Source organism: Phyllobates terribilis, unplaced genomic scaffold (genome assembly GCF_046119375.1).
Source record: "Phyllobates terribilis strain yellow unplaced genomic scaffold, ASM4611937v1 Scaffold_2__4_contigs__length_985480577, whole genome shotgun sequence".
Classification (NCBI taxonomy): domain Eukaryota; kingdom Metazoa; phylum Chordata; class Amphibia; order Anura; family Dendrobatidae; genus Phyllobates; species Phyllobates terribilis.
In genome coordinates, this window is record NW_027362762.1 from 115094845 (window position 1) to 115121950 (window position 27106).

Genomic DNA, 27106 nt, shown 5'->3' on the forward strand with positions numbered 1-27106 from the left:
GTTCCGGGTCACTTTTGTCAGCAGTGACCGCCCGAGCCGTGCTGCGTCCACCAGGTGTGGGGCTCGGTAAACTCCCAGGCAGCTCAGAAGTATGGCTCAGGACCCCCTTCAATCCTTCCTCTGGCCTGCCTCACCAGTGCCCCACTTCTGTCCAGCTGCCGCGAACTTGTGCGGGTAAACGTGGATCCCGTTCCCCGCTGTCCTTTATGGTGCCTTCCTAGCAGGTTTGATGAGGTGCTGCACCAATAAATGGTCACAGCCTCCGGTCTTTGGCTGAGGGTTGTTTCTCCTCCACCAACTTGGGATCCGGTACCCTTATTCTGCCTGACCCTTCACCCGGTATTCTCGTGGGTTCTTAGGGTCCCTTCCACCTTCTTGTTCCTGAGCCTCTTTGTTCCTCTGTCTCTTCTTTTCCTCCTTTCCTTCTTCTCCTTTCCCGTGGAGCTGGGCTGAGAAGGAACCACAGCTCCCCTTCACCTCCTCTCTCTCTCTCCACTCTCCTCCTCGGCCTCTCTCTAGGCCCACTCTGGAGTAGAGCTCCTACAGAGCCTCTACACCCTGTCTTCTCCTCTCTCTGCACAGACTGTCTGACTCTAGTCCTAAGATGGTGCCCACCTTTTATACCTCCCTCTAGCCATGAGCCCAGGTGACCAGCAACCAATGGGCTCCATCCTACGCTCAGGAACCGTCCCTTATCTGCTCCTACATCACCGGGTATTCCTCCCCCCTCCCCACTCCAGCCAGGGACATGGTCTGTCGTACCTGCATTTCTGTCTAATGGGAGTACCGTTGAGCTGTCCCTCGGAAATGGGGTGAGTGTGCTGTATGCAGCTAACTGAGCCCTGGTCCATACTCCATCCTTACCCGGGAGTGGCAGAGGTGCAATACCCCTGTAGCGGCCGAGCCCTCGGGGCGCTACATATGCTTCGGGCTGTTTTCCTGCTGGAACTCTATGTTGTCCTTTTCATACCCATAGTACTCGAGTGAACGAAGTAACATGTCTTGTAGGATTCTCACACAAAGCTCAGCATTGAGACCACCATTGCTCCTGGTCAAGTATCCAATGCCTTTGGCTATGGTACAACCCAATATCATAAGGCTTCATCCACCGAACTTGACAGTCCCTTCAATTTCTTGATCCATTGGCCCCTGTTTCCCCTGTTTCTTCCAGACCCATTTACCTCCATCAGAACCTTTTGACTTTCGTTTCATCGCTCCAAATCACCCGTTTGCAATCTTCTACTGTCCACTTTTGTACTTTTTCGCAAACTAAAGTCGACACTTATGACGATATTGAAGTCAAGACTTTCTCACCTTTTTTCGGGCCACCATTCCAGACTTGTGTAATGTGCGTTCCACGGTGCTTGCATGGATGTCTGGGATCTCACTTTTATGAAGTATACAAACCACCTCCACTGACGTGTAAAAAAATGTATACATACCCAAGTTAGTCGACCAATATGCACCAACTTTGGGAACGTGTAGAAGAGACCTGGGATCAGATTTTGGTCGAGACATGCTTGAATCTGATGGAGAGCATGCCCAGAAGGATTCAGGCAGTGTTGAAAGTCAAAGGTGAATTTACAAAATTTTGATTTTTAGGAGCAAAACGGTAACAATGCAGTTACATGACAAGAATCTGCATAACTAATCATATGCTAAATAGCTGCAAGTCAAATTTATGTAAGAGATAGCCAAGATTGTCTTTAAAATGATGGTAATCTCACGTTTGAAGCAGTAGTGGTGAGATATGGAGTTTGAAAGTAAAAAGTTCAAAACATTGTTGCCCTTTTGTCCGTCAGTGTATAGGAAATAAGAGGATAAGGAAAAGTATAGGGAATTTAATAATAATTATAAAAATTGTTAGGGCTTAAAGATAGGTATGTGACGCGCCCCCTGGGCCAGTGTTGTTAGGGATACCCGGAGCCGGATCAGATGGGGGTTGTAGTCTCCGAGTGGCTGTGACCCGGTCCGTGCCCAGGGTGTCAAGCTCAGTGTGTGGCAGTCCTACAGATGTTATTAGAGTTCTTTATGTCGACTACGCCACCCGTTGATTTGCGGTCAATACGGCCGCCGCTGCAGCAGAGTCCACTGAGGCTGATGATGTGAGTGCAGCTTAGGTAGTATAACCCCCAACGGGAGGGGTATAGCCTCAGGGGGTCAGCCGTGGAGGATGGTGGTTGTGAAGGTGCAGCAAGGAGACTCAGAGGCATAAAATGCAGTTCCAGGGTTTTACTTACTGGTGTTGCTCGGGTCACTGTGTACAGCAGTGACCACCCAAGCCGTGCTGCGTCCACCAGGTCCTGGACTCTGTCAACTCCCAGGCAACTCCGGAGTGTGGTCCTGAGCTCCTTTCTGTCTCTCCCTTCTTCTGGCCGTTCCCACCAGGGATCCACCTAAGTCCGGCTCCCTCGGGCCTCTTGTTGGTCAAGCCTCCTCTGGGCTCCCTGACCCTATTCTTGGTCTGCCTTCCGGGTGGATTTAGTGGGTGATCGTGGCAGATCCTGCCCACGACCTCCGGTTCCTGGCTAAGGTGTGCTGTAGCCTCTGCCAGCTTGGGATCCGGTACCCTGTTGCCGACCCTTCACCCTATTAGCTCTCTTATGGGCTCTTGGGGTCCCCTCTGCGCCTCTGGGTCTCTCTCTCTTCTCCTCTGCTCTGCCTCTCAGGTTACACTCTGACAGACTGACTGACTGACGTCTCACAGACTGACCCTGATCTAAGATGGTGCCCACCTTATATACTCCCTCTATGTGTGAGCTCAGGTGACCAGCACCCAATGAGCTCCTAGCTTTACCCAGGCTGCTCCCCCTATCTGCCCCTACACTACTGGGATGTTCCACCCCCCTCCCACTCCAGCCAGGAACAGACACTGTCGTACCTGCACATTTCTCTAGTGGGAGTACCATCGGTCTGTTCCCCGGAAATGGGATGTGTGTAGTGCATGCAGCCTACTAGCTAAGTTCCACACTCCATCCTTACCCGGGAGTGGAATATCACACCTCTGGGTTGAGGTGCAATACCCCTGTAGCAGCCGAATCCTCAGGGTGCTACATATGTATAACAGACTTTATAGGTATTGGACCTCCCCTTTAACTATATTTTAGGCTTTTAGCCATTTTTTTTAATGTGAGGGTTGCTATAACCTGATAGTGACCAAGCACTGTGAATTTTAAGCTCCTCCTCCTGCTATCTAGCAAGAGCAGTTCAGGTCTCCAGCTGTCAGAAATAGCAGGGGACCATGGTGAGAAGACAGGAGCAGTTTATTAACACTTCTGTCTTCTGTTTTGCTGGCTACATACTGTTGCTCTCAAAGAGCAATATGTAGTGAAGAGAATCATCAGTAGTCTTGTTTTATAGGACCTTGCTCGCGATCACACGATCGCTGGGTGTCTGCCCAATGAAGCCGCTATGCTGGGTGCTAGCAGATGCAGATAAGCTCTGCCAGTGAAGTCTGGCACAGCAAGGGGCTGTTTCCCTTATAGCTGGGGCTCCTATTTGCTCCTATAGTCTGTCTCTAGTTCAACATGAATTTAACTGTCCAAACGCCTAAACTCTAATGCTCTTGTTTATAAAATATATTTCACATTTCCGGTACTGCTATTCCCTACACACAAATCTAGCATTATTCAATTATATTTACCTGCTCTTCTGAATTTTCATGTGAGATGCATGGAGAATTAGAATTGGCATTAATGGCTCCTTCAATGTCTACATTCAATTGCCTCAGTTTCATCATGAGACACGTCATTGATTGTGACCATTGTGATCTTTCTTCCTTTAAAGGAAACAGAAATTCACATTAGCAGGATTAGTAAACCTCTATAACCTTAGATGAGAACTTATTATAATTTTATTATAATGAAGATTATAATAGCCTGCTTTCTGCATTTTACCAGTCTTTAGACTCTATATAATGAGTGTCTAAACTCTAAGATTAAGTTCAGATTTTGTAGATTTGTTGTAGAAATTTCCACACTTGAAAATCTCTTCCAAATATAATTGGAGTAGTCTTGCAGATTGTGCATGTTTTTTTGCAAATTTCATTCCTGTGAATGGTACAGTCACAGAAATTTCTGCAATTTAGCAAAATATTTAGATTTGAGAGTCCTCAGTGGTTGATACCTTTTAATGGCTGACTGAAAAGATGGTAACAAATTGCAAGCTTTCGAGACTACGCAGGTCTCTTCATCAGGCTAATATAACACAAAATCTGAAGAGTCACATATTTATACGCAATAATACACAAAAATAATGCAATAGATAAGACAGGCGATGGAAAGCAGAGTTATTATGGAAGAGATAAACAGTTCTGGCTATAAATATTAGCAGATATTAATAGATAAGGAGTGTGAAGGTTTTATTGTCCTGTGACTAGGTCCAGTGTTATGATGGCCTCACAAGTCTGATGGGCACATTCCTTAGTTGATGTAGAATGACATAAATCTATGTGACACATTCATTCCTGCTCTGAAAATGTCAAAGGTCATCATCAGTTTATATTCTGAGATTCTTCTTTCTCTTTGAGATTTGAAATTACCTTTTAATACCAGTAATTTCATGTCTTTTATGCTGTGATCCGGGGAACAAAAATGCTTGGCTACAGGTAGATCTATTATTTTTTCTTTTATTGTGTGGCAATGATGATTCAACCTTGTCCTAAGTTTTTGCCCTGTCTCCCCTACATAAAGACCCCCAGCTGGACATTTGGTACATATAATTAAGTACACTACATTAGATGTGAAACAGCTGAAAGTACCTGGGATCTTGTAGTCCTGATGTGAATTGGGGATCTCTATCTTGTCTGTGGTCATTATAAATGGACAGGTTTTACATTTTTTCTGGTTGCAAGGAAAGGTACCGGTAGCTGGTGGAGATGACAGGGAGCTTCTGACAATGATGCTTCTTAGATTTGGGGGCTGCCTGAAACACAGAAGTGGGGGGGCTGGAAATATGGATTGTAATCGGGCATCTTTTTGTAGTAAGGGTTGTAGTTTCCATGCAGCTCTTCTTAGCGCCTTCAGATTTGGATTGTAGGTGACTAGTTGTTTTCTTGTTTGTTTTTGTAATGTAGGAGATGATGCCTTGATATCCTGGTGGCTCTTGTAATCTGGTTCTCAATTGTTCTTGGATGGTAGCCCTGATTCAAAAAGGTCTTTCTGAGGCCATCAAGGTGTTTGTCTCTATCCATCTGGTTGGAACATATCTGATTGTATCTGATGGCTTGGCTGTAAACAATAGAGTTTTTTATGTGTTTTGGATGGAAACTGTCCCATTTAAGGTATGTAGGACGGTCGATTGGTTTCCGGTACAAGGATGTCTCTATTTCATTGTTCTGTAGCTTGATGATGGTGTCCAAAAAGTTTATTTCAGTATAGGAGTAGTTGAGTGTTAGGTTGATGGTGGGATGAAATCGATTAAAGTGTTAATGGAACGTCTTCAGCTGTTGCTCAGACCCCGTCCAGATGATTAAAATATCGTCAATGAAACGATAGTAGGCCAGAGGCCTGATGGGACATGAGGACAAAAAGTCACTTTCAAGCTTGGCCATGAACAGATTTGCGTATTGTGGAGCCATTTTACTTCCCATCGCTGTACCAGTTTCCTGTAGATATATGTTGTTATCAAATTCAAAGTAATTGTGGGTGAGGATGAATTTTGTAAGTTTGACCACAGAATCAGAATCAATTCCTGTATTTTCCATGAAGATTTTGCAGGCATTTAATCCATCCTGGTGTGGGATATTAGAATACAAAGATTCCACATCCATGGTGGCCAGGATGGTTCCTTCTGGTAGAGGACCTATTGCTGCTAGTTTATTCAGTAGGTCTGTCGTGTCCTGAATGTAGCTGGGTGTAATCTTTACTAGTGGTTTAAGAACACACTCTACCCGTCCAGAAACTTGCTCAGTAAGGGTGCCCACACATGAAATAATTGGTCTTCCTGGATTTCCAGATTTGTGGATTTTGGGGAGCATATAGAATGTCCCTATTCTTGGACTCTCTGGTATCAGGTCATCAGCTCTTATGGATTCGTCAGGCAGACAAGATACCAATTTGTTTAGTTCCTTGTATAGTCCTGTGTAGGGTCAGACTCCAGTTTTTTGTAGTAGCGCGTGTCCATCAGTTGTCTGTTTGCTTCCTTCATGTAGTCTGATGTGTTCATCATCACTATTGCACCACCCTTGTCAGCAGGTTTAATGATGATTTCTTTGTTGGTTTTCAAAGATTGTATGGCCTTTCTCTCCTGGGCACTGATGTTGGATGCTTGTCTCCTGTTTGTGTCTAGGATGGTGGATTTTATCACATGTCTGAAGGAGTCTATATATGTATCCAAATGAGGGTTGCGTTCAGGTGGAGGTGTCCAATCTGACCTCTTCTTGGTTGTCAAGATCCCTTTTTCTTCAGTTCGGGTGGGTTCTGAATCTTCTGTAGCATTGACGTAGTCCCTCAGGCGCAGTCTCCTGAAATAATTTTCCATATCACTACAGAGTTCAGTTTTATCTAGGGCCTTAGTAGGACAAAATGAGAGTCCTCTAGAAAGCACGGTCAGCTCTGCTTTGCTGGGTGTATAATCTAAGAGATTGATGACACAGATGCTTCTGTGTCTGGAATGGAGTGGTTGTCCAAATTGTCAGGTTTTGGCTTTGTTTTGTAACTGTTTGTATAGTCCTGAGTCTAGGCGCCATCTATGCAGCTTCTTTTCCTTGTTATGAATCAGAAGGGTCCGTAGTTTGTTGTAGTATTGCTGTAATTTTTGCTCTGTGTTTTCTGTAAGTTTGTTCCTCCAAGTTTCAAATTGCCCTTGGACTTTACTCTTGATGCTGTAGAAGACATGCAAAAGGTGGTTCCTTAGTCCCTCAGAAGTCCTGTGACAAAGGTTTTGTGCTATGCAATTTAGCATAAGCTACTAGCAATAGAATAATTTGAAGCTTGTGTGCATCAATGCAAAATTTCTAAAAGGCTCCCAACCATCACAGGCCTTAAATAGCATCGGTCTTATCATATGTGCCAAAGGGAATTTTTGGGCCTCCAGGCTCCAGGACCTGGTGCAACAGTAACCTCTGTACCCACTGTATTTATGCCCCTGTCACTAGTGAACATAAACTAAGGGGTATCATCATTCTTCTCCAGGCCATTTTCATTTGTTTGTTTTTTTAACTACAATTCAAAAGCAATGTCTGATTTTCATTAGTTGATATTCAGTAAATTTAAATTGAAAATCACTGTAACATACCTGGCGGCGTCCTTGCATGGTGGTCCATCTCCCACTGTGCAAGAGGGCGCACTTGATCTCCTGTCCAGAATGTCTCTCTGGCTTCCCTCCATGCTGTCTGTTTGTGTCTGTTTCTGCTGCTTAAGGGCGGCGCCCGATCACTTCCTGCCTTTTGTACCTGCTGTGGGTCACACCCCTTGTGCGTCCTCAGCCTATTGCTGTCTGTCACTTGGTATATAGCTCAGCAGCTCCCTTCTATCCCCGCCTGAGCATAGTGTTTCCTTCAGTGTGTGCTTGCACTCTGAAGGTGCCAGGTCCCGTCTCTTGTCTCCTGCTTTTTGTATCAGTTCCCGTGTCTGAACTGAGTCCTGTATGTCTCCTGCTTTGCGGTATCAGCTCCCGTGTCTGAACTGTGTCCTGTATGTCTCCTGCTTTGCGGTATCAGCTCCCGTGTCTGAACTGAGTCCTGTATGTCTCCTGCTTTGCGGTATCAGCTCCCGTGTCTGAACTGAGTCCTGTATGTCTCCTGCTTTGCGGTATCAGCTCCCGTGTCTGAACTGACTCCTTTCTGTGTTCTCTTGTCTGTCCTGTCTGAACACGCTCCTAGCCTGTTCCTCTCGCCTTCTAGTGGCTGATTTCCTAGACCCGCTCCTGTGTCTGGTCTGTCCTGTCTGAACACGCTCCTTGCCTGTTCGTTCCGCCTTCTAGTGGCCGATTTCCTAGACCCGCTCCTGCGTCTGGTCTGTCCTGTCTGAACACGCTCCTTGCCTGTTCGTTCCGCCTCTCTGGGGGCCGTATTCCCAGACCCGCTCCTGTATCCCTCTGCAGTGTCGGTCTCCTCCGTACACTCAGTTCCAGTCTGAACTCTCTCCTGTCCTTTACCTGTTTTGCCTCTATGTCCATTCCCTTCCTTTTTCTGCAGAGTCTGAACTCGTACCTAACTCCTGCTTGTTGTCTCTGCAAGTACTGTGTGAGTATCTGGCTCTGTCTTTCCCTTCCTGTCTGTTCCGTGTGAACAGAGCCCTGTCCTCCCTGCTCAGCCTTGTCTGCACTCTAGCTGTGCTTGCCTGTAACCCTCTGCCTGTATTGTTCCTGAGTCCCGGTGTGTACTGGGTCCTATCCCGCCTGTGTTCCTACCTGCTAGTGCCTCCCTGTCTGCACTCTAGCTGTGCTTGCCTTTACCCCCCTGCCTGCATACCCGCCTGCCTGCATACCAGTCGTGCCTGCCTATACCCTCCAGTCTGTGTGCCAGCCTACCAGCCTGTTCCTGTATTCCCCTGTGTGGGTCAACAGCCGTGTCCGGGGTCTGTCCTGGAGTAGCACCTGGTCCCTCTGCTCGGTTCCTCCTTGGTGCACTGGCGTCGTATGCCGTCGTGCGACCCTGGTCGGATCGGGTGAATACTTAGTCACGCCCCTCCAGGCATTCACTCTCCGGCACGGTCCAGTGGAATCACTACCAATCACACGCACACGCCGCTTAGCCCGGGCGTGTGCATAACAGCATGCTCAGGCCATGGTTCCCGTTGAGCCCCACGGCCTTCGCTCTTTGAGAAGTTTTTCCAGCGAATACATGCATTAAAATAAATAAATTTTTTTCCCCCCTTTAGCTGAGTTCCAGGCGAATTACGCACCCGTCCAGATGGATCTATCAGCCCTCGTTCCTGCGGATCCGCCACGTTACTATGGGGATCCAAGACAGTGTCGTGCATTTGTGGAGCAATGCATGCTACACTTTAAGGCCTACCCTCTCTATTTTCCTTCCGATTGGGCTAAAGTGGCCTTTATGATTGACTACCTAGCGGGTGATGCCTTGAAATGGGTCACCCCCCTATGGGAAGCATGGGATCCTGTCATCCTTGACCTGCAGGCCTTCCTGGTGGCCTTTCGTATGGTCTTCGAGGACCCTAACTCTGAAGCCCCTGCTGAAGCTTCACTTCCCAATATCCCGGAGCAGCCCCGACGGGTAATGTGTGTGGGTAGCGCAATAGTCCTCCAGCCCAATGAGACTACTGCCCACCCAGAATCCTCACAGGGTGACTACGCTTTCCGGAATACTTCTCTCAACCTCAAGAGGCAGTCCAGACGTGCTAGACTTAGAGGCAAGCCGTCACGCCAGGGTCTGTCCTCCCTGAGACCTCCTGACCCCAACCTTGAAGTCCCTACTGAAGCTTCATCCCCCTGTATCCCGGAGAAACCCCAATGGGTAATGTGCGTGGGTAGTGCACCAGTTCTCCTGGCCGAAGAGACTTCTGCCCATCCAGACTCCACACAGGAGAACTTCCTGCACCCGGCATCAGATGCTTCTTTCTCTTTAACCGGTGTGCATGTCCAAGGATGCTCCAAAGCTGTGGTTACCTCAGAGTCTGTGCACCTCTACTACCTGGCGGAGGATCCCCTGTTGCCTCCTGAACCCTCCGGGATACCACTCGATGACAAATGGAGAGAGACTTCTCTACACCCGGTACTCAATACTTTGTCCGCTTCGTCCTGTGAGCCTGACAATGGGTACCCCAAAGTGGTAGTTACCTCCGAGTCTCTACACCCCTCCGACCAGGCGGAGGATCTCCAGTTGTCTCCTGAACCCTTCGGGGTGCTACCTGGTAGCGAAAGGACAGAGACTCTCCTATACTCTGTACCTGATACCTCGCTCGCTTCGTCCAGTGAGTCCAACTTAGTGTACTCCGAAGCAGAGGTTACTCCTGAGTCTCTACACCCCTCCGACCAGGCGGAGGACCTCCAGTTGTGTTCAGAATCCTTCGGGGTGCCACCTGGTGGTGAATGGACAGAGACTTTCCTATATCCTGGATCTGATACCTCGCTTGCTTCGTCCAGTGAGTCCGACCTAGTGTACTCTGAAGCAGAGGTTACCCGTGAGTCTCTATACCCCTCTGACCAGGCGGAGGACCGCCAGCTGTCTCCAGAACCCTTCGGGGTGCCACCTGGTGGTGAATGGACAGAGACTTTCCTATACTCGGTACCCGATACCTCGCCTGCTTCCTCCAGTGAGTCCGACCTAGTGTACTCTGAAGCAGAGGTTACCCGTGAGTCTCTACACCCCTCTGACCAGGCGGAGGACCGCCAGCTGTCTCCAGAACCCTTCGGGGTGCCACCTGGTGGTGAATGGACAGAGACTTTCCTATACTCGGTACCCGATACCTCGCCTGCTTCCTCCAGTGAGTCCGACCTAGTGTACTCTGAAGCAGTTGTTTTCTCTGAGCCTCTGCACTCTTCTGACCCGGCGGAGGACCTCCAGTTGTTTCCTGAATCCTCCGGGATACCACCAGATAACAAAGAGACAGTGACTTTTCCTCATTATGTACGTGATAACCCGTCTATTTCTTCCTGTGAGCTTGACAAGATGTACCTCGAAGCAGAGATTACCCTTAAGTCTCTGTCCCCCTCCAACCCAGTGAACGACTGGCCCTCGAATTCCCTGCGGAAGATTCTGGCAGGCCTGAAGAAGAGGGGGCGTAAGGGGGGAGGTACTGTAACATACCTGGCGGCGTCCTTGCATGGTGGTCCATCTCCCACTGTGCAAGAGGGCGCACTTGATCTCCTGTCCAGAATGTCTCTCTGGCTTCCCTCCATGCTGTCTGTTTGTGTCTGTTTCTGCTGCTTAAGGGCGGCGCCCGATCACTTCCTGCCTTTTGTACCTGCTGTGGGTCACACCCCTTGTGCGTCCTCAGCCTATTGCTGTCTGTCACTTGGTATATAGCTCAGCAGCTCCCTTCTATCCCCGCCTGAGCATAGTGTTTCCTTCAGTGTGTGCTTGCACTCTGAAGGTGCCAGGTCCCGTCTCTTGTCTCCTGCTTTTTGTATCAGTTCCCGTGTCTGAACTGAGTCCTGTATGTCTCCTGCTTTGCGGTATCAGCTCCCGTGTCTGAACTGTGTCCTGTATGTCTCCTGCTTTGCGGTATCAGCTCCCGTGTCTGAACTGAGTCCTGTATGTCTCCTGCTTTGCGGTATCAGCTCCCGTGTCTGAACTGAGTCCTGTATGTCTCCTGCTTTGCGGTATCAGCTCCCGTGTCTGAACTGACTCCTTTCTGTGTTCTCTTGTCTGTCCTGTCTGAACACGCTCCTAGCCTGTTCCTCTCGCCTTCTAGTGGCCGATTTCCTAGACCCGCTCCTGTGTCTGGTCTGTCCTGTCTGAACACGCTCCTTGCCTGTTCGTTCCGCCTTCTAGTGGCCGATTTCCTAGACCCGCTCCTGCGTCTGGTCTGTCCTGTCTGAACACGCTCCTTGCCTGTTCGTTCCGCCTCTCTGGTGGCCGTATTCCCAGACCCGCTCCTGTATCCCTCTGCAGTGTCGGTCTCCTCCGTACACTCAGTTCCAGTCTGAACTCTCTCCTGTCCTTTACCTGTTTTGCCTCTATGTCCGTTCCCTTCCTTTTTCTGCAGAGTCTGAACTCGTACCTAACTCCTGCTTGTTGTCTCTGCAAGTACTGTGTGAGTATCTGGCTCTGTCTTTCCCTTCCTGTCTGTTCCGTGTGAACAGAGCCCTGTCCTCCCTGCTCAGCCTTGTCTGCACTCTAGCTGTGCTTGCCTGTAACCCTCTGCCTGTATTGTTCCTGAGTCCCGGTGTGTACTGGGTCCTATCCCGCCTGTGTTCCTACCTGCTAGTGCCTCCCTGTCTGCACTCTAGCTGTGCTTGCCTTTACCCCCCTGCCTGCATACCCGCCTGCCTGCATACCAGTCGTGCCTGCCTATACCCTCCAGTCTGTGTGCCAGCCTACCAGCCTGTTCCTGTATTCCCCTGTGTGGGTCAACAGCCGTGTCCGGGGTCTGTCCTGGAGTAGCACCTGGTCCCTCTGCTCGGTTCCTCCTTGGTGCACTGGCGTCGTATGCCGTCGTGCGACCCTGGTCGGATCGGGTGAATACTTAGTCACGCCCCTCCAGGCATTCACTCTCCGGCACGGTCCAGTGGAATCACTACCAATCACACGCACACGCCGCTTAGCCCGGGCGTGTGCATAACAATCACTTTTGTCAGTTTCAGTTATTTCAGTGACCATTGTGTTTTTTTTTTCTTACTTTAACCAATAATTACCAACAATATTCTCCACATGTGAATGCACTACTAAATAGATCTCTTAGACCTGATGAGGCTTGTGTTCTTACTTTGTAAATCCATGATAGAATGCCTATATTTGAAAGTTTTCCAGCCTGATATTAAAATAAGTCCACCTAGATTTTAACACCACGATCATACAGCACTTCTGAAATATATTTTGAAAGTAAGTACACCAGCCTCTTCAGGACTAAGAAATTAAGGTTACGCTTGTTAGTACAGCATTCCTCACAGACGGTACCGCTCTCCTGTTTTCAAAATGGCTGCTAGTGAAGGGGAATGTGACCAGACCCACCTATCAACCTGCTTCATTTGAAAAACACTTCATAGGAGAAAGCGTTTTTTATATTGGAGGAAGCTGATGGACAGGAGTGGTGAGAACCTGATACCAGGAGCATAACTGAGGATGGGGGGAGTCGGGGCTTTTGCAACAGGCCACCTAATGCAGCGCTCTGAGGTGTCTCCAAGGCGGCGGCATTTTGGCCATTCCTGTCCCTGCAGTGTTTCAGAGAAAAACATACTTGTAATAGCCGTAGGGGAGCTAACCGCCCTGTTGACTAGTCATGTAGGTGGATCCTTGGCGGCTTCTCCCTGCTTGCTGACAGTGACCGACAAGCCCCTGACTACACTCGCACATAGGCAGAGGCTTTCACATGCATCCCACAATATTTCATTTATCAACTAATTTCTTCATCACATGTCTCCCATAACATGCTCATCATTTATCATTCACTAATTACACTTTTTCATTTTCATTCATTTCACATCATACATGATTTTTTACTATCACATATACACTGAATTTTAGTTAACTACTGCACTTCATATACTTGGCCCACATGCTCACATATCCTCACCAATATTTTACACTTATTACATTTGTTCATACACTGTCATGCAGGGTGTGGGAAAGACTTAGTGCAACACAGAGGGAAAGGGAGCCCAGACACTAGGGAAAGGGGGGAGTGGAGACCTTCTAGTCTGGTCTAGTGTCACCTTGTCTAGTCTATCGTCCCTAAATTGGTTCTTCACCAATCACCGCACGCGTGCCTCACCCTGACTTTCCCTGGCGTATGGCTAAGGCTAGGGAAGAGAGGAGTTGAGCACTAGTCGATCTCCACAAAACTCTACAGCCAGTGGCTTATATATGTTGCCCACGGTTTGAGATGACAGCAGCTGACAGGTTCCCTTTAAGGGCATGGTGTCGGGGTGTGCTGCAGAAGACCAGAGAATATGGAAGTCTGCAGAGATGAGCTGTGAAGTTAAGTCATCATGGGGTCTGGTCAGGTGATGGCGTAGAAAAGAAAGACAACTACTCCAATCAGAGAAGATGTTGTTTATAAGATACCTGGATGTAAATGTTTTTTTGTGATACTGACCATGTCTCATCGGTACTATGGTTCCCGTATGGTCCACAGTCTGATGCTGGCTGCTACCTTACCAACAACTCGCAACATCTCTTTACCACTGTTAGGCTGCGTGCCCATGATGCGTTTTTTAAGCATTTCCGCAACGGCAATTCCGCTTCAGAAACGTTTAAAAAACGCTTGGTAGAAGGTCTGCCATGTTCCCCAATGATAATCCGCATGTGCTGTGCACATGCTGCGGAAATTTCCGCTGCGGATTATCATTGCAGAAAAAAACACAGCACTACCAATTATTTTGCGGAATTGCTGCGTTTTCGCCGCCATTGACTGGCATTGGACCGCATGACATCTGCATCACTGCATCTGTACATGCGGATATCATGCGGTTCAATGTGCGGATGGAACCGGGTTTGGAGAAGAGGAGACTCTCCTCCAGATCCGGGTACCATAGTACCTGTAAAAAAAAGAATAAAATAAAAAATATACATTATACTTACCTTCTGATGGCCCCCGGTGTCCCCATTCCGATCCGTCCTGGCTTGCCGGCAGCTCGCCATGGTCTAAAAGGACCTGCCATGATGTCATTTAGTCATGTGATGGGTCACGCGACCGCCGACGTCAGCGGTCAGCTGACCCGTCACATGACTAAATGACATCATGGCAGGTCCTTTTAGACTATCGCGAGCTGCCGGCAAGTCTGGACGGATCAGATAAGGACACGGGGACCATCAGAAGGTAAGTATAATATTTATTTTTTTACCATTCTTTTACGCTCACACTATATAAATCCATGCCGGTTGCATGGATTTATATAGTGTGACCAAGTTGTCAAGCACTTTCCAAGTGATGCTAAAATCGCTTGGAAAGCACTTGACAACTCGCATGCGGAAATGCATGTGAAAAACGCTTCACTTCCGCTTGTCCCTGGCAGGAAAAACACATGTAAAATCCGAATGTGTTTTTTCTGCCAGGGAGATGCAGAAACACTCCGGAAAAATCCGGAGTATTTCTGCATCGTGGGCACATAGCCTTAAGGACATACTGTGAGTTTTAGATTCATGCTATACAAATGTATATGGGGCTGACTATTGATCGGTGTACGAAGCTTGGTGATTATATATGTACTAATGGTGGTTCTGGTGATGTTCGGTTCTGATGGTGGTTATAAAGCTGTATTTTTGTAATGTTGATGGTTTTGATGCTGTATTCATGTACTGATGGTGATTCTGGTGATGAATTCATGTACTGATGGGGGATCTGATGATGTATCCCTATACTGACTATGCTTCTGGTCTAGGATTCCTGTACTGATGGTGGTTGCGAGGCTGTATTTCCGTAATGTTGGTGGTTCAGGTGATATATACAGTTGAAACCTAAAGTTTACATACACTATATAAAAAGACACATATGAATGTTTTTCTCAATATCTGACATGAAATCAGAATAAACCTCACCCATTTTAGGTCAATTAGGATTACCATAATTTTTAATATTTGCCAAATGGCAGAATAATGAGAGAGAATGTTTAAAGGCATTTTTATTACTTACTGCAAATTCAAAAGTTTACATACACTGAGATTACTATAACTGTAAACAATTCTGGACTGCCCATATGATGATGTCATGTGTTTGGAAGCTTCTGATAGTTTTTTTGGCAATATCTGAATTAATTAGAGACACACCTTTAGATGCATTTTAATGCACACCTGAAACACACTGCTTCTTTGTGTAGCATCATGGGAAAGTCTAAAGAAATCAGCCATCAGCCAAGATATCAGGAAGAGAATTGTGGACTTGCACAAGTCTGGCTCATCCTTGGGTACAATTTCAAGATACCTGAAGGTGCCTTGTTCATCTGTACAAACAATTATATGCAAGTACAAACAGCCATCATATCGCTCAGGAAGGAGACGGGTTCTGTGTCCCAGAGATGAACGTGCTTTGGTCCGACATGTGCATATCAACCCAAGGACAAAAGCAAAAGACATTGTGAAGATGATGGCGGAAGCTGCTAATATTATGTCAATATCAACAGTGAAATGAGTACTGTATCAACATGGACTGAAAGACCACTTTGCCAGGAAGAAGCCATTACTCCAATAGAGACAAAAAAGCCAGATTAACGTTTGCAAATGCACACAGGAACAAAGACCTTCATTTTTGGAGACATGTCCTGTGGTCTGATGAAGCTAAAATTTAACTTTTTGGGCATAATGACCATCGTTACATTTGGAGGAAAAAGGGAGAAGCTTGGAAGCCTAAGAACACCATCCCAACTGTGACACACGAGGGTGGCAGCAACATGTTGTGGGGTTGTTTTGCTGAAGGAGGGACTGGTGCGCTTCACAAAATAGATGGCATCATGAGAAAAGAAGATTATGTGGCAATACTGAAGCAACATCTCAAGACATCACCCAGAAAGTTAAAGTTTGGGTGCAAATGGGTCTTCCAAATGGGCATACTTCCAAAATGGTAACAAAGTGGCTTAAGGATAACAAAGTCAAAGTTTTAGAGTGACCATCACAAAGCCCTGATCTCAATCCTATTGAAAATTTATGGGCAAAGCTGAAAAGGCAGGTGCGAGCAAGGCGACTTACAAACCTGGATCAGTTACACCAGTTTTGTCAGGAGGAATGAGCCCAAATTCCGACCAACTATTGTGAGAAGCTTGTGGAAGGATATCCCAAACGTTTGACTCAAGTCATTCAGTTTAAGGGCAATGGTACCAAATACTAATGAAATGTATGTAAACATTTGACTTTGCAGTAAGTAATAAAAATGCCCATTCTCTCTCTCTCATTATTCTGGCATTTGGCAAATATTAAAAATGATGGTAAAAGCGAAGAGTCTCCCTCAGCTAGAAGATCGTTGGGTACAGCCGGGACCAGCTGCTTGGAAAGCATCGCCAAACCAGGGATTGAAGAGGACAATTTGCATATTCCAGGTGCCTTCTGGGAAAAGTGAAGAGTCTCCCTCAGCTAGAAGATCGTTGGGTACAGCCGGGACCAGCTGCTTGGAAAGCATCGCCAAACCAGGGATTGAAGCTTGAAGAGGACAATTTGCATATTCCAGGTGCCTTCTGGGAAAAGCGAAGAGTCTCCCTTAGCTAGAAGATCGTTGGGTACAGCCGGGACCAGCTGCTTGGAAAGCATCGCCAAACCGAATTTGTTTATCCTAGGGTATCACAAGAAAGAAGACAGCCATCAAGTCAGCAGGGACAAGGAGCAGCATGGCAGATGTGACAACCTACATGGTGAGCTGCAACATGTTCACAGATCGTCCAGAAGATGAAACCAACTTCACCTGCCTGAAGTGTAGACTACTGGCTCTTTTAGAAGAAAAGGTGCGGGGACTGGAAGAAAGAATTGCGACATTAAAACTCATCAAGTAAAATGAAGACTTCCTGGGCAGAACAGAAGCGTCACTACTGGTCACGGAAAGTGAAGGAAGCGTCAGAGAACCTCCAGAGGCAGACAAGTGGAGGCAAGTGACCAAAAGAAGCAAGAAGACCATGGAGAAACCACCATCCACACAACTGAGAAACAGATTCCAAGGACTTGTGGAGGACGAAGATGGCACACCTAAGGATGAGGCACTACCAGCAAGCAAAGAAGAAAAGAGCACCCAGAAACACCCAGAAGCGACAATAAAAAGGACAGCCAGGAAGGGAAGAAGAGTGGTGGTGGTGGGAGACTCACTACTGAGAGGAACAGAAGCAGCTATCTGCAGACCGGACATAACCGCAAGAGAAGTATGCTGCCTCCCAGGTGCGAAGATCAAGGATATTACCGATAGGATACCGAAGCTCATCAGTTCCAAGGATGTCCACCTATTTCTTCTGATACATGTTGGCACCAATGACACGGCAAGGAAGGACCTACCGACAATCTGCAAGGACTTTGAAGCATTGGGGAAGAAAGTAAAAGAACTGGATGCGCAGGTAGTTTTTTCTTCTATTCTTCCAGTAGACGGGCATGGCGTCAGGAGATGGAACAGGATCCTTGATGTGAACAACTGGCTGAGACGATGGTGCAGACAACAAGTATTTGGATTCCTGGACCACGGTGTGAATTACCTCTATGACTGACTCCTTGCCAGAGACGGACTACACCTCAACAAACCCGGGAAACACACATTCGCCAGGAGACTCGCAACACTCATCAGGAGGGCGTTAAAACTAGAAGAAGAGGGGATGGGAAGAAAAACGCCGGACACGAACATGAAACCAGAGAACATACTAATGAAAGATATGAAGTGCGACAAAGAAGGTCCAAGACAAGATACTTGGAAGGGAGGTAAGAAAATTTCTAATACAATCCACAGGGAGAAGATTGGAACAAAACAAAATCATGTAAACTGCCAGGAGCCTGACAAACAAGATGGATGAACTGGAAGCAGAAATATCTACAGGTAACTATGACATAGTGGGAATAACCGAGACATGGTTAGATGAAAGCTATGACTGGGCAGTTAACTTACAGGGTTACAGTCTGTTTAGAAGGGATCGAAGAAATCGGAAAGGGGGTGGAGTCTGTCTATATGTAAAGACGTGTCTAAAGCTTACAATACGGGAGGATGTATGGGAGGGAAATGAGGAGGTCGAGTCCTTATGGGTGGAGGAGATACATGGGGCAAAAAACAATAATAAAATTATCATAGGAGTCTGTTATAAACCACCAAATATAGCAGAAGCCACGGAAAGTCTATTCATGAGACAAATAGACGAAGTAGCAAAAAATAACGAGGTGATTATTATGGGGGACTTCAACTACCCCGATATAGACTGGGAAACCGAAAGCTGTAGATCTCAGAAAGGAAACAGGTTTCTGTCAAATATCAAAGACAATTATTTGTCACATCTTGTGCAGGAACCAACTAGAGGGACGGCCCTTTTAGACTTAATATTAACTAACAGGCCAGACAGAATAACTGAGGTGCAGGTCGGGGGGCACCTGGGAAATAGTGACCACAACATTATACAATTCCACATGTGCTTCAGTAGGGTGCCCAGCAAGGGAGTCACAAAAACACTGAACTTCAGGAGGACAAAGTTTGATCAGCTAAGAGATGCCCTTCACCTTATAGACTGGGATAGTATCTTCAGTAATAGGAGCACGGATAGAAAATGGGAAATTTTCAAAACAGTCCTACATAGTCACTGTAGAAGGTACATACCTTATGGGAATAAAAGGGCTAGGAATAGGAGGAAGCCAATGTGACTAAATAAGGAAGTCAAGAGGGCAATGAAAAACACAAAAAGGGCTTTGGGTAAACTTAAACAAGAAGGCAGCGAGGAAGCGCTAATATCTTATAGGGAAAAAAACTAAATCTGTAAGAAACAAATAAGAATAGCAAAAGAGGAGACAGAGAGACTAATTGCCAAGGAAAGTAAAACGAATCCCAAACTGTTCTTTAACTATATAAACAGTAAAAGGATTAAAACTGATGGAGTTGGCCCATTGAAAAATAACCTGGGTAAAATCATAGAGGGCGATGAGGGTAAAGCAAACCTACTCAATAGCTTCTTCTCCACTGTTTTCACAAAAGAAAACAATTTATCGGAGGAAATGCAGAGTGATAAAGTAAACCCTCCGCTAAATATCACCCACCTAACCCAGGAGGAAGTTCAGAAACGCCTAAATAATATCAAAATAGACAAGTCACCAGGCCCAGATGGCATACACCCCCGGGTACTAAAAGAATTAAGTAATGTGATAGGGAGACCGCTGTATCTTATATTCAAGCACTCTTTATGGACAGGGACTGTCCCACTAGACTGGCGCCAAGCAAATGTGGTACCAATATTCAAAAAGGGGTCTAAAAGTGACCCTGGGAACTATAGACCAGAAAGCTTAACGTCTGTTGTGGGTAAATTGTTTGAAGGATTTCTTAGAGATGCTATTGTAGAATATCTTAATGATAATAACTGTCTAACTCCATATCAACATGGATTCATGAGGGATCGCTCCTGCCAAACAAACCTGATCACCTTCTATGAGGAGGTGAGCTCACAGCTGGACCGGGGAGAGTCAGTGGATGTTGTATACCTGGACTTCTCCAAAGCGTTTGATACCGTGCCACACAAAAGGTTGGTATATAAAATGAGAATGCTTGGTCTGGGGGATAATGTGTGCAAGTGGGTGAATAGCTGGCTGAGTGATAGAAAGCAGAGGGTGGTTATCAATGGAGTAAGCTCAGGGGGTGTCAGGGTTACTAGCGGGGTGCCTCAAGGGTCTGTCTTGTGCCCTATATTATTTAATATATTTATTAATGATCTAATGGAAGGGTTGCATAGTAAAATAGCAATATTTGCAGATGATACTAAACTTTATAAAGTAGTTAATACAGATGAGGATAGGGCACAGCTACAGGAGGATTTAGATAAATTGGGGAGTTGGGCCAAAAAATGGCAAATGGGGTTCAATGCCGATAAATGTAAGGTCATGCACATGGGAAAGAAAAACAGCAGTCACCCATACATATTAAATGGGAAACCGTTGGGGAAATCTGACATGGAGAAGGACCTGGGCGTCTTGGTTAACAGCAAATTAAATTGGAGTCCCCAGTGTCAGGCAGCAGCTGCGAAGGCAAATAGAGTCATGGCATGCATCAGAAGAGGAATAGGGGCATATGATGAGAACATTGTTCTTCCTCTGTATAAAGCGCTGGTAAGGCCGCACTTAGAATATTGTGCACAGTTCTGGGCTCCGGTGCTCAGGAAAGACATATTGGAGCTAGAGAGGGTACAAAGGAGGGCGACTAAGGTAATAAAGGGAATGGAGGGACTGGAATACCCAGAGAGGTTGTCAAAATTAGGCCTATTTACGTTTTAAAAGAGAAGGCTTAGGGGAGACCTCATAAACAAACATGTATAAATACATCAGGGGGCAGTACAGAGATCTCTCCCATGACCTGTTTATACCAAGGATGGTGACAAAGACGAGGGTGCACACTATGCGTCTGGAGGAAAGGAGGTTCCTGCACCAGCATAGAAGGGGATTCTTTATGGTCAGAGCCGTGAGACTCTGGAACTCTCTGGGAGAGGAAGTGGTGATGTCCAACTCACTTAATGAGTTCAAAAGAGAGCCTGGACGCCTTTCTTGAGAACAATAAAATTACATCTTATGCTTAGTGATAGTTAATTAATCCAGGGATTTAATCTGACTGCCAGATTGGAGTCGGGAAGTGAATTTTTCCTCAATGATGTAAATTGGCCTATACCGCATGGGTTTTTTTTGCCTTCCCCCGGATCAACGCTGCGGAATAGCTGCAGTGCACAATAAATAGGCTGAACTGGATGGACGCTTGTCTTTTTTCGGCCTTATAAACTATGTAACTATGTAAAACGGGAAAAGTTTATTCTGATTTCATGTCAGATATTGAGAAAAACATGTATATGTGTCTTTTTTATTTTGTATGTAAACTGCTGGTTTCAACTGTACATGTACTGATGGAGGTTCTGGTGATGTATTCCTGTATTGACGGTGGTTGTAATGCTGTATTTCTATAATGGTGGTTCAGTTGATGTATTCATGTACTAATGGGGGTATTGGTGAGGTATTCATGTACTGATGGTGGTTGTGATGCTGTATTTCTTTACTGTTAGTGGTTCTGATGCTGTATTTCTGTACTGTGGGTGGTTTTGCTGACGCATTCCGGTAGTAATGGTGGTTGTGATTCTGTATTCATGTACTGATAGTGGTTCTGGTAATGCATTTGTTACGTCACCCGGTGGCGCAAGTGGATTAGTGGACCCACTGTGCCACAGGGCCAGGTCTGCCTAGGTAGGGGCATAGCTAAGTGGCTACCTGGTGTTCACTGCAGCTCCAGATGGTGGAGACAGGTTGGGCTGCAGGTAGCCGGCAGGTACCACTCCTAGGCAGATGCCGCAACTGCAGCAGCTGACCCAAGGAGTCAGGTAGCTGACACAGACTAGGCCTCCATTCAGACCAATAGGATAAGTTCAAGTTTACTGCAGAACGGATACTGACACGGAAATACAGAAAGATACTTCTGGTATAGGTTGTAGCAGTCCAGATACACGGATAGGGAAATGTTCAGACACTGGCCACACAAGGACCAGAGGACAATGATCAGGGCGCTGGCCATACCAGGACCAGGGGGCAATGTTTGGGGCACTGACCGCACCGGGAACTGGGGACTCCGGGAACAGGACTGGCCGCTCCAGTACCAGGGGACAATGTTCAGGGCACTGGCCACACCAGAACCAGGGATTCGGGTTCAGGACCTGGCCACACCAGGACAAGGGATTCAGGTACAGGACCTGGCCACACCGGGACCAGGGAATCGGGTACAGACTCAGGACACTGGCCACACAAGGACCAGAGGACATAACAACTCGCCATAGGGGAAACTACATACTAATGAAAGCTGTTACTTCGGCGACTCCCTAAGCGTGCGGGAGTCTTTTATACAGGAAGACTCTCAGCAACAGGCTGAGAGCCATGCAGCAGGTGAACTCATTATACTAAATGCTTCCCAGCTTTTCACTTGGGAAACTTTAATATGTGCATGCGCTGCCCTTTTAAGAATGGGGAAGTGGTCCTGCATGCACACTAGACGAGCTGCCAGGAAGTGCAGCGTGCACAAGCAGGAGACATGCCAGCAGGAGGGGACCACACCGTGGGGCTGGAGCAGTGAGTATGCCAGCGTGCCTACATGGAGGGGGAGGGGAAGCCATGCAGGCGAGCTGGCAGTATTCCGTATGGAGCGTTATATGGGAGCCAGTGTTACAGTATTCATGTACTGTTGGTGGTTGTGATGCTGTATTCCTGTACTGTTGGTGTATCTGATGATATATTTCTATTCTGTTGGTGGTTCTAGTGATATATTTGTACTGTTATTGGTTCTGATCCTATACACATGTAGCAATCTATAACTTGTCAGATAATATGATACATAGATATGTTAATAAAGTATTGTGCCGTCTGACAAGTTAAAGTTTACTACATCTGTATTTAAGTTAGGAGCATTTATTATAAAAGTAATCAATGTAGCATGCCAAAATCTAACAGTGTGTAACTCACTGTCAGTATTCAGTTCTGCTTTCTGATTCCAGTGGTCATCACATGTCGACTCATGTGCGATTTTCATACTTATGGTCACGTGCCAACTAGCTGGTCGGCACCCGACTGTAAGTGTGCATATTGCATATGAGCAGTCACATAACTACTCAAACTGCTTAAGTAGTGTATAGGAGGGGACGCCAAACTGAATTTTTGCCTTGGGTGCAGGAAAACCTAGATTAGCCTCTGGTAATACATATTAGTTTTCTTAAAAAAAAAAAGATTGATGGTGAGTGCCGCTTTCTGCTTTCATCTTGTTGAACGATATTAATTTTGCATCTTTCTAATTGAGCAGCACTGTGTCTGACACACCTCTGATAGTGAGAGTCATAATGTTGGAACAAGTGTATAGTAGCAGTGTCTGCATTTTCTCCTTGGATTACTTACATATTAATAAGAGCCAAGCATTATGTTCCCAACACATATGTAAAATAAAGATAAAGTGGCCAACCCCTTATGCATAACGAGTACACTTTACAGTAAATTAACAAATAAGCCGCTTACAGATATAAATTTCTCAGAAAAATCTTAAATACATTTACCAGCAATTCAAAGCACTAAAGGTGCCCGAAGGCAAAAACACTTGGAAATTACCCAATTGTCATAATAGTAACACCATTCAGCAGAACACACTACAGTAGTTGTAAGTCTCTGATATGAATGTCTTTTAGTCTAAATGTGATAAGTCCTATGTCTGCCAAAACATCTTGACCCAAAATTGTGGAATGAAAGAAAATTGAAAAGTAATCTGAGTAAGAAGTTTTGTTGAATACCGAGGTCAGAAAGTGAGTTGTTCACTGAAGCCATGAAGAAGTGTAATTAGGCTGGTAGCAGCAAGTCACACACAGAAGGGTTATGAGAAACTCCCAAGAGATCATATCTGTCAGCTAAAGCACCCTAAGCATGAAAGAAGCATTGTTTTCATCTAGCTCCATTCATGTGTATACCACTCATAGGGTCTATATATTTTTATAATATATATCAGTGTCGGCCTTACTGTAGAATTTGCATGTACAAGTATCATCAAATAATAGATCGCACAATGGACTAATGTACAGTGTCCATTTTAGGACATGATCAGATATCAAAATCAAACATCAGAATGATGTCAGTTTGAGGCTAAAGACCCTGTCTGAGAACTGATTTTCATAAGTGATTTTCACGAGTGATTCTGACGAGCGATTTTGACGAGCGATTTTGACCAGTGACTTTTACAACTGTAATAATAAAAAAAAAAAGTAACTGTTCGCTGATGGGACTTGAACCCAAAATTCTGTGTCCCAAAGGCAATGCATTAACCACTGAGTTATAAACTCAGTTGTAGAAATAGACAGCGTGTCTGAAACCCTTAACACATCAGTATGACAATCAGAGTGTCAGATATAAAAAGTAAAACAGCCCTGTAGTTTGTGTGCTTAATAGTCATAATAAAAAAAAAATCTTATTCCTATCAGGATTTGAACTCACTGTAGTTTCAGAAACTGATGCCTTACTATTAAGCTATCCAGTCAAGTGATACTAACTGACAGCTTTTCTTGTCTTATGAGATCAATCATGAAAATACTCAGGGTGACTAAAAGTCATTGTGATTCTGATGTTAGAAGAAAGTCACACATTAGACTCACACATCAAAACCAAACATAATTTGAATTTGGCTTGCTTGCAGTCTGTGCATAAGTCCCAATGAGTTTTAGACAAGTTTGCACTGAAAATCATATAACCAAATAGAACTCCTAGGATTTTACAACTGAGTTTATAGCTCAGTGGTTAGTGCACTGGCTTTGGGACACAGAATTTTGGGTTCAAGTCCCATCAGAGAACAGTTAGTTTTTTTTTATTACAGTTGTAAAAGTCACTTGTCAGAATCACTCGTCAGAATCACTCGTCAGAATCTCTTATCAAAATCAGTTCTCAGACAGGGTATTTAGCGTCAAACTGACATCATTCTGGTGTTTGATTTTGATATCTGATCATGTCCTAAAATGGACACTGTACTAATGTAATCTTTTTTTATGCAGCAGATTATCTACTGCCCAGTAGATAATGAAAAGGCTATTGGCTCATTTAACAATACTGTTATAAATAGATTTATATTCATGTATATATTGAGCTATCTGACAACAGTACATAGGAGATTACTATTAGCTTTATTTGTAGGGATCTGTCACATGATATGCCACCATTGTAGCATAGCAAATATGGCTGTGCAGTAGCTTTATCAGAATGCTCCTACATGAACTGTCTGTTATATGGATAATCAAGATGTAATAATGCATGAAATATATTTTGTATGATAATTTTTCTGAAGTCAGGGAAAACTGTGTAGCAAAGAAAGCGCAAATAGGGTTTTATCCGATATAGATGATAGGGCTGGCGTCAGCACCCGGCGCACCTGAGCAAGTGCCGGGGCCCTGAGCAGGCGGGAGGGCCCACTTGCGGTCAGGCACCCCGCCGGGCTATGGGCGGAGGAGAGCGGTGCCAGTGCCCGCCCTTCACCCCCGCCTGCTCAGGGCCACGGCAGCAGGATACTTACCTCTCCCCGTGCCTCCGTAGATCCGCTGTCTTCCCGCTGTGCGATCCCTGTGACGTGTAAGGTCAGAGGGTGCGGTGACATCTTTCCACCGCGCCCTCCCCTGAGCCGTCACAGGCAGCGCAGAGCGGGAAGACGCCGGCGACGCTGGAGTCCGGACCTGAGCAGCGGCAGCAGGTGAGGAGGAGTGAGGTGAGTATTTGATTTTTTTTTATGTATGGAGGCATGGGGCATTATAAAGAGGGGAGGGGGTGACATCCTGCATGGGGCATTATATCGTGGGGGAGAGGGACATCCTGCATGGGGCATTATACGGGGGGAGAGGGACATCCTGCATGGGGCATTATATGGGGGAGGGAAGTGACATCCTGCATAGGGCATTATATGGGGCGGAGAAGTGACATCCAGCATAGGGCATTATATGGGGGGTGACATCCTGCATGGGGCATTATATGGGGGTGACATCCTGCATGGGGCATTATATGAGGGAGAGAAGTGATATCCTGCATGGGGCATTATATGGGGGGGAGTGACATCCTGCATGGGGTATTATATGAGGGGTGATATCCTGCATGGGGCATTATATGGGGGAGAAGTGACATCCTGCATCGGGCATTATATGGGGGTGACATCCTGCATGGGGCATTATATGGGGGGTGACATCCTGCATGGGGCATTATATGTGGGGAGAAGTGATATCCTGCATGGGGCATTATATGGGGGGGAGTGACATCCTGCATGGTGAATTATATGGGGGGTGACATCCTGCATGGAGCATTATATGGGGGGGTGACATACTGCATTGGGCATTATAAGGGGGGGAACAGCCTGCATGGGGCATTATAAGGGGGGGAACAGCCTGCATAGGGCATTATATGGGGGTCAGTATCCTGTATGGAGCGTTTTATGGGGGCCAGTATCCTGTATGGAGCGTTTTATGGGGGCCAGTATCCTGTACGGAGCGCTTTATGGGGGCCAGTATCCTGTACGGAGCGTTTTATGGGGGCCAGTATTCTGTACGGAGCGTTTTATGGGGTCCAGTATTCTGTATGGAGCGTTATATGGGGGCCAGTATTCCGTATGGAGCGTTATATGGAGGCCAGTATTCCGTATGGAACGTTATATGGGGGCCAGTATTCTGTATGGAGCATTTTATGGGGGTCAGTATACTGTGTGGAGCGATTCGCCGGTTTCTGAGCTATTGTGGAATTTACAATAGATATCACTCATGTAATGTAAGAAGTGAAATCTTTGCATTGTACTATATCTATATTTCTCTGCGGTATCTGTGCATCATGAATCGTGGTATGTGTTAAAGGGGCCCACTGAGACTCTTTCGCCCGGGGCCCAGAAAAAACGGAAGCCAGCCCTGGGTCTGGGCTTTGACTAGGCCACTCCAAAACATTTACACGTTCCCCCTTAAACCACTCAAGTGTTGCTTAGCAGTATGCTTTGGGTCATTGTCTTATTTGAAGGTGAACCTCCGTCACAGTTTCAAATCACTGACAGACTAAAACATGTTTTGCTCAAGAATACCCCTGTATTTCGCACCATCCATCTTCCCATTGACTATGACCATTTTCCCTGTACCTGCTGCCAAAAAAAATAGTCACAGAATGATACTGCCACCGCCTAGTTTCACTGTGGGGATGATGTTCTTGGGGTGATCAGCTGTGTTGATTTGGCACCAGACATAGCGTTTACCTTGGTGGCCAAAAAGTTAAATTTTTGTCCCCTCTGACCACAGCACCTTCCCCCCATACATTTGGGGAGTCTCCCACATGACGTTTGGCAAATTCAAAACGAGCTTTACAATTTTTGTGTGTAAGTAAAGGCTTTTT

At 46.1% G+C, this 27106-nt stretch overlaps 1 protein-coding gene across 1 annotated transcript in view; it reads right to left on the reverse strand.

Moving 5' to 3' along the window:
* The window catches only part of STARD13 (StAR related lipid transfer domain containing 13), a 536983-nt gene that overhangs the window by 404288 nt on the left and 105589 nt on the right, over positions 1-27106 (reverse strand). Inside the window, exon 3 of the mRNA XM_073662518.1 lies at positions 3644-3778. Coding sequence (XP_073518619.1) covers positions 3644-3778 — 135 coding nt within the window. The remainder of the gene's footprint in view (positions 1-3643; positions 3779-27106) is intronic.